Genomic DNA, 8,740 nt, shown 5'->3' with positions numbered 1-8,740 from the left:
ATACATTTAATTATTCTAGCTGCTGTGAGAAAAGGCTATAAACGATCGGCCACCTGCAGGATCCTCACATGCGATAGCCTAGTAGCCGGGACAACTTCTTTATGTTTACAGGTGTGATGTAATGACGCCATGCTCGGATTTCTCGCGAAAACCTACCCGTACCACTCAAATTAGAAAACATTATTATAAGATAACCGTTGTGAATCGGGCTAAAGTAAGGCAATAGTTTTGAACACTGGCTGGCTATGTACTTGCTCAAATATTGATTTCGGATCATTTCTAACCAAAAAAAACTTACGGACTGCAGCTTTAAATAAAATACATTTTAACTGAAATAAAATAAAATATCAAAAACATTAAACTTATTTTGTTTCAGTAAGTTGCCAAGGCAATATTTCTCATTTTCATTTTGTTTAACTTGATGTACTTAAATAACTGATATAAAAATTAATACAACTACTAAGAAAAAAAACGAATATAAACTACATATATACAATAAAATCACAAAAACTTTAACTAAAATTAAAATGAAAACAGAAAACATAAATATAAAAACTAATTCAAAATATTAATAAAAACTATAATATTATCTCTGATACTAAAATAAGCTCCTACCAGAAGTCTACTCATATTTTTTCTGATCAACTATCTAGACCAGCTTGGACTTGTTAGTAAGCATAAAAGATCAGCTTTCCAGCTGGATTCATCTATCATCAGAGGCTGGTTTTTAATGGGTTTCCCAGCAGGGAAGAGTGCCTGCAGAGATGCAATATGAGTTAAACTGGGACATGAGTGATCAGATAGAGCTGATGGACCTGCATGCTGCACAGATGGTAATACAGCCACTATAACAGCATCAGAAGAAAACATGTTTTTGTGTGACGAAATTGTTTCCAAAAGTGGGCTAAATAAAAACATTTGGAAAAACAGCTCGTAAATTAAGTAAACAATGTTTTTTATTCTAACAATAATCTAGTAGTTCTAATTAGCTTTACAACAGAAGTCTGTGATATTGCAAGTAAACGTGCATGTGTCTGCATGTGAGAAGAAGCTGTAGGCTGAGGAGAAACAGAAATACAATGATCCATCTTCCTGTCTGACTCCCTCTAAACCCGAACAGCAATTCCATCTCCCCTCTCAGCACGTTAACGGCATTATGAGAAACTCTCTGAAAAATGAGGCTAATTTTAGCTGAACTTATTGTTCAAATTGGAAGGTTTCTTCATCCTTTGCACCTCCTGCAAATGTGTTTGTTCTTAATTGGGTTTGAATTTGCAGAGGGATAAGTTTTTGAAGATGATTGGGTGTCTGAAGATTGAAATAGTCTCGCGTTGGGATTGAAGTACTAGATTACTACATCCTAAATGCTGTACAGTAGTGCAATATTATTTATGTAATATTTGTTGAAAATAGTTAGTGTAACAGAACGCCTTGTGCAGTATGCTGCATTGACCTGTGTTAAAATGATTCAAATAGTGAGTCAAGAACAGATAAACATTACAGTTTTTTATTACTTCCAGTTCATTCATCTAACAGAAAATGGAAGTTAAAGTCAAATGCATTGCATTGTGGGATACATTATTCTATACCGTGGCTGCATCCGAAATTGCATACTCTTGAGTAGTTGCTTTTTTGAATAAGTAATTACCTCGCGTCCGCAAAATTGTATGTTCTATTATATAGTATGAATGTAATCGGAATGTACTACATTCACCATGTTGTTACTGTCATGTGACCTACCAGTGTCACTGCCATTCATAAATCCTCTCCCGTGGCCTCATGGGATAGTAAAGTGTCCGTCGTATGCACACTTCAGAATCACGCTGGAAGTAGTAGGTCATCCAGATTCTTTTTGTCTACTTTTTTATGGGTACTGTGAATTTGGTAGAGGTGTAATGGTATACAAACATGACGATACGTAGCTTGGTTTTGACGTCATGGTTTGGTATGGTTTCAGTACAGCAGGGGGAAAAAACTAAACATAAAACTGCTTTTTTTATTAAAGTGGTTAACTGAACAAATTGCTCTTTCTTTAAATAAATTCAGTTGCAACTAAATTTTTTTTTAGATTTATTTATTAAATAATTAAGGCATAATTAACAGGTAAAATAAAATGTGATGAGTATATAGTCTAATATTTCGCAAAATGCTCTTCTTCGCACTTAATTTCTCTAGCGAACTAATGAACTATGGACACTGATGACTTGCCTGAGATAAATGAAATGTTACGTGACATTTTGTTTACAAGCTGTTTTATTGACATCTTGCCGTGGTTGAAACACAGATTGAACTATTACATGAGGCATGAGTTCATTCATGTTTATTTCGCATTAAAACTAGTGGTAAAGTGGAACGGATGATCACACTCACTCGCGCTCCGCACTGCCGTTTGAACTGAGGCGTTTATACAGCGACCTGTCTCGCCACATCAAAGAGCATCAAAACGGCATTTATTGTTTGCATTTCCTGAAAAAAATTACATAATTTGAAAATGAGACTTTGTTTCTTATCAAAAATAGCAATATATAAAACTGGAAGTTTCCAATGAAGTTCCACTCGTTTAGTGGTTAAAACAAAGTATTTGTTTGGTACACATGCGTACCGAACCAAAAGACCCGTACGGAAAATGTTCGGTACGAATACTTGTACAGTTACACCCCTAGAATTCGGAGATACTTCTCTTGTCACATACTGTTTTTCGCCTACTATATAGTTGAGAAGTCTGTGAGTTTGGATGCCACCAGTGTGCTGTGTTGTATAAAAGGCCATTAGCAAGACACAGAAACAATATTACTGGAATCGTTTGGTATCATTCATGTCACACAGGAACAATATTGTTGGAATCACTTTCAGAAAATTTTTTCTCTAGCTGATTAATGATAAAAACATTGATAGCCAATCAGAATCCACCCCACTTTAAAGAGATTGAGCACTTAAAGCAGTAGAGGACAAAACAGTAGCACAGTAGCACTTATAAACAACAGAACGTTATCATGCATTGGGGTGAACGCTAATATAAGTATATATTCTCCTTATAGTTATCACTCTGGGCCTTCTAAATTTGGCAAATGTAGTGGGTCATTGCATATTGTGCTCAGTATACATAGTATACACTGCAGCAGTATTATAGAGTACTGTGTTAGTATGCTATAGTGAGCATGGCCTCTTTTTCCTTGTGCTAATTTCATCCTTTCACAAACTCCCACACTTGTTAACGTAAGCACTCAGAAACATGCACACCCAAACACAGAACCACCGCACACATGGGCACCTCCGTGAGAGGTGTGTGGGCATGTGTGTGTGAGTAAATCTGGCTACGCCAGTGCCATGTGAAGGCAGCAATGTAAATCTGTTCGAGCTGATAAGACAGAGAGCTCATGAATATTAAATAGGAATGTTCCCTTAACACTCTCTACTCTTGTTAACACATTTACACCGCACATTCTACCCTCTCTCTCTCTTAAATGATAATGTCACTGTCAAACGCAAAAGTGTTATCATGAACTGTCATGTTTTTAGCCCCCCAGTATCCCTCACTGACTGTCTCTCTCTCTCTCTCTCTCTCGCTCTCTCTTTTTCTAATTTTCTCCATCTAGTTCTATCCCACCCAAATAATTGTTTGTTTGGTCCAATGACAGCTTGTTAAAATTTTGAACGTTGTTAAAATGTTTAACACGTAATAGAGTTACAAACCAGTTCTTTTCTAATAAGCCAGAGGGTATTCTTTTGAGCCCTTGTTCTGCCGTATTGCTCAGGGTTTTGTGAAGTGTGGTATGATGTGTTATGGATAAAAGTCTCCCCTTCTTTTCTGTCACACTTTTAGGAAAGTGAGAGAGACACTTCCTTCATTCCGTCAGTTCTTCAGTTCAGCATTCAGCCTCACTCACATCAGCCTGGCGTCTATGAAGATGCCTCCCGATGTGCTGAGGTGAGTTCAGTCACCGTTTTGGCTTTTTGTGCTGTGCTTAACCCTGGCTTAGCTAGTTTAATCTGGCTTAGTTGGTTTCCCAGCACGACCTAGCTGGTTAGCCAGCTGGTCTCCTAGTTTGACCAATTCACAATTTCCCAAAACCTCTCTAAATCCAACAAACCAGCTTTTCACATTCTAGGAGATAAGCTAACTACATTAGGCTGGTTTAAGCTGTTTTTAGACTTGTATGGAACAAGATAACCCAGGCCACGCTAACCCAAGCTTTGGTAGAGCATATCTCTACTATTCAAGTGCTACATACTCTAGTTCACCCAAAAATGAAAATTCAGTCACTCACCCTCATGTTGTTCCATGTTGTCTTTCTTTCTTCTGCCGAATACATAAGAAAATGCTGGTAAAACCAAACCATTTGGTGACCATTGACTTTCACTGTACGGCCAAATAAAAAACATTTCTCAAATTATCTTCTGAGTGTAGATGTTGACAGAAGTTTCATTTTTGGATGAGCTATCTCTTAAATACAAAAATCATTAGTTATCACTGCAGTTTTCAAAAATACCGAGATTTCATCTCAGCATGTAGGCAGCATTGAAATCAATCTGAACATGTGGATTCATTTTTGTACATTTTTAAAGGCAAGCATATTTTTTTAATGTAATATAGATTTGAAGGGCTTGCTGAACAGTCAACCACATTTCACCCAAAAAGTGTAATGCTTAAGTAATCATTTTTGGAAAACATGCTCAGTTAAATGGCCCATTTTTATTATTATCAATGTTAAAACATTTGTGCTGCCCTGCCATTTTTTTCATGATTCTTTGATGAATAGAAAGTTAAAAAATACCAGCATTTACTTGAAATATTTTGTGCCATAAAAATTGTCTTTACTGTTATGTTTGATGAATTTAATGTGTCTTAGTAATACTAGTAATAAAGTAATACTAACCCTAACCTTCTGATTGGGATTATATAACACATATACATACATATAGTGGAGATTTCTGAAAAATAAACTTGTACTATTAATGGACATCTCATAATAAATAAACTGTTGGGTCCGTAAAAGAAAACTATTGTGCACTACAAAGGAAACTGCAAATCATTTTCAATTTTTGTCCTCTCTGGATGAACTATGTATTGAAGGGTTAACAATTTCAAATGTGAAAAGCCTGCTAGAGGAACTCTCTGGGGATTCATTTCTAGTTTTAGAGCTCTGCACCCCTAACTGAGGTCAGAATCAAGATGTTCATGCAGCAGCTGCTATTTTGGGAAAGCCAGAATGTTTTCAAACGAAGCATTTCAAACAGGGTCATACCTCCTCCCGGCTCACAAACGCAAACCGAGCGCAAGACGGGCTGTCACACCCAGCTGAACACCTGATTTTAGCTCTCTTCTGTCAACAGCACCAGCCCACACCAGAAGAGTCTAACTAATCTCTAAGCTCTTTTCCCCTTAATCCTTTAAGACCTGCGTAACGCTTTGACGGTGTCCATATAGACCTTTTCTGATTTGATTTATTATGGAGATCAACCATGGAAGCACATAATAGAATTCTAAGTCTCTTCAATGAGGCATGTAATGCTGTCAGTAATGACGACATCCCTGTGTTTGTTCACTGTCACTTCCACAGGGCTCTGTTCCTTGGGCTTTCATCCAATCCTCACATCACTGACCTACACCTGGACATCAGCGGCTGTGAGGTACCCCATCCCCCCATTGTGGACCTAAATCTGGCTTGAGCTCTTTAAATGCCTGTCGTTCTCTCTGTTGGCTCTAGCCTCAATCTTTCAGTCTGTGGTCACTCTGCTGTGTGTACAGATATCGCGGCTACGGAATTAGTCAGACAGAAAACCTTTCAAGGTCTCTTTTGAGAGTGCAATGTGTGTTTATCTCGGTGGAGCCTGCATTGCCTTATTTTGACCTCACAAAATCGTTTTATTGATTTTCGGAACGAATCAAATCAAACTATTTTAACAGAGTCTTTCCTCGAATCTCTGTACTGTGGATTTGAAAATAATTACGTATAGAACTATGTATAGAGGAGACTGGGGCTAGTTGTCACACAGGCTATACAGTACAGTATCATAGCATATAAGTTTTAGTCAAAAGTCAGTTTACACAAATGCTTATTTTCTATATCAGTATATTGGCTTCAGGTCAGGGATTTATATCTTATACAATTTATTAATGACAATTTTTAATGGTGTTTTTTTTTTTTTACATGTTTGCCGTTTCATAAATTGCTTTAATTTTGCCTAATAAAGTTTTTAATAAAAAAATAAATAAATGTGTATCTTGAATGCAATGTAAGTCGCTTTGGATAAAAGCATATGCCAAATGCATAATAATGTAAATGTTAATGGCAGGTTCCACTGTGAAAACTTACCTCACATAATAAACACTTTTTCAGTGGTACCTTTTTTGATATAACTATTATAAATTTCAGGCTACAATATTATTTTGCAAAAGTAAGGAATAATACATTCTAAATAGACCTAAAATGGTTAAAAATTGCTGCTTGGTCTCGTATGTACTATAAAAAGTGATAAATGTGCAGAGCTATTTCTAATGGATGAGTCATTCTGGATCTACTTTATTTTTGAATAAAATGCTAGGTTTATTTTAGAATAGCAAAACTATTTTATCCATAATGCACCTTATGTGCCTGCACAGAAATTGATCTTCAAAAAAATCTACTTCACTTGAGTAAAAGGTGACAACAAGCCCTGGTTTCAAAATAACTAAAACTATTCCAACACTGATTTGATGTGATGTTAACATGGAAGCCTGTTTCTGATACAGAATTTTAAAAAAAATGAAATAATTATCTTACAAATTTAGACTTTTTGCATGAGAATGAAGAAAAAAATGTCCAAATTGTAAGATAGAAACTCAGAATTGCAAGATATAAACTCACAGTTCTGACTTTCTTTCTCACACTTTATCAATTATTTTTTTGTTTCCGCCATGAAATAAAAAATAAAAAAGATCATTGTAATTTTATTGTAATTGTTATTTCCGACTTTTTCTTGCAGTTGTAAGTTTATATCTTACAATTCTGACTTTTCTTCTCAGTTTATATTTCTGCGTTTATGTCTCACAATTCTGAATTGCAAGGAAAAACGTCAGAATCTTGAGATATAAACTCAGAAATGCAAGAAAAAAGTCTGAATTGTGAGACAAGAAGTCACAATTATCTCATTTATTTTTTAAACAAGCTTCCATAAATTAAATATGAAAATGCAGAAGCGACTGTGGAGTAAGATCTATTTTATCAGTACATACGTTTCCTGGGAATCGAGCCCATGACCTTGGTGTTGTTAGCACCATGCTCTTTCAGTTGAGCTATTGGAAAAATATGAGTGCATGCTAGCATAAATTATACATTTTAGAGTCTTTGAGTGTGTCTTCTCTCTATCTAGCCCCGTGTGCCCTTATTCCCTATCTCTTTTTCATTCTCTCCGTTTGTCTGCCTCTCAGCTCAGGTCTGCTGGAGCAGGGATAATACAGGACCTATTCCCCAGAGTCTCCTGCATCAGCACACTGGACATCTCAGACAACGGTGAGACATCTAACTGCATAAATGAAAGGAAGCTTTTGTCTGCTCCCACCGACCTTCAGTCTGTCTCTTTCCCCTCAGTTGCATTTGCTTCAGTCGCTATTGACTCTGCCTGTACATTTCTGTGTTCATTTCAGGGCTGGATGCTGATCTCCTCTGTGTCATTCCTGCCTTCTCCAGACACCCTTCCCTCAAACACCTGCTGCTGGGCAAGAACTTTAACATCAAGGGCAGGTACTTGTTCCTGGACTGAGAGGCAAACATCATAGAGTAGACAGTGATATATGTATACATTTATTTGTTTGGCAGAAGTGTGTATCCAAAGTGACTTACAATCAAGCATTTAGACTGCAGAGTCAGGCTGCCTGAAGCGGTTTGAAGATAAGTGTCTTGCTTAAAGGTTCAATACATCTTAATCTCTATCAGCAGCATCTGTGGCATGTCGTCGATTACCAAAAAACTAAAAATGTGTTTACTGTTGTGCACTTACAATGGAAGCCTTGCAGGCAAACGGGAAATGTGAAACACTTTGTCAAAGCACTTACATGACGTCTATAGTAAAAATATTATTTGAGCTGTCTAAATGGTCTAAATTGTCCATTTGAAAAGGGACAAGTTTTCTAGGACGGTGAGAATACATTTTAACTGTATAAAACTTTCAAGGCAAAACTACAATGAGCTCTCAGGTTATAAATCGATGGTATATGTTTCTGTTGAAGCCATAAATCAATGTAATTACAACATCATTTTAGAAAAATAATATTTAATAGACATATTCCAGGTGCAGAAGTGCACTACATATAATCCTTAAAAGAAGCATCCACCAATCAGAGAATTGCAGCAAACCGAATGTAACTGAGTCTGTCTCTATGTACTATCTATCTATCTATCTATCTATCTATCTACACACACAATTATGTACACTACAATTCAAAAGTTCAAAGGTCAGTTTTTAAAGAAATTAATACATTCATTCAGCAAGGATGCATTAAATTGATCAAAAGTAAAGACATTTATGGTATATATATATATATATATATATAGGTGACCCTGGATCACAAAACCAGAAATTGTTTTTCGAAATTGAGATTTATACATCATCTGAAAGCTGAATAAATAAGCTTTCCATTGATGTATGGTTTGTTATAATAGGACAATATTTGGCTGAGATACAACTATTTGATAATCTGAAATCTGAGGGTGCAAAAAAAAAATCGAAATATTGAGAAAATCGCCTTTAAAGTTGTCCA

At 36.1% G+C, this 8,740-nt stretch overlaps 1 protein-coding gene across 5 annotated transcripts in view; it reads left to right on the top strand.

Moving 5' to 3' along the window:
- The window catches only part of carmil3 (capping protein regulator and myosin 1 linker 3), a 69,296-nt gene that overhangs the window by 32,574 nt on the left and 27,982 nt on the right, over nucleotides 1-8,740 (top strand). For all 5 annotated transcript variants that reach the window (XM_016549818.1, XM_016549819.1, XM_016549815.1 and 2 more), the window contains 4 exons: nucleotides 3,824-3,928; nucleotides 5,562-5,631; nucleotides 7,412-7,493; nucleotides 7,628-7,724. In XM_016549818.1, coding sequence (XP_016405304.1) covers nucleotides 3,824-3,928; nucleotides 5,562-5,631; nucleotides 7,412-7,493; nucleotides 7,628-7,724 — 354 coding nt within the window. The remainder of the gene's footprint in view (nucleotides 1-3,823; nucleotides 3,929-5,561; nucleotides 5,632-7,411; nucleotides 7,494-7,627; nucleotides 7,725-8,740) is intronic.

The sequence above is a fragment of the Sinocyclocheilus rhinocerous genome, unplaced genomic scaffold (genome assembly GCF_001515625.1).
Source record: "Sinocyclocheilus rhinocerous isolate Xijiao unplaced genomic scaffold, SAMN03320098_v1.1 scaffold254, whole genome shotgun sequence".
Lineage (NCBI taxonomy): Eukaryota > Metazoa > Chordata > Actinopteri > Cypriniformes > Cyprinidae > Sinocyclocheilus > Sinocyclocheilus rhinocerous.
This window is presented reverse-complemented; position numbering and strand designations above follow the sequence as displayed.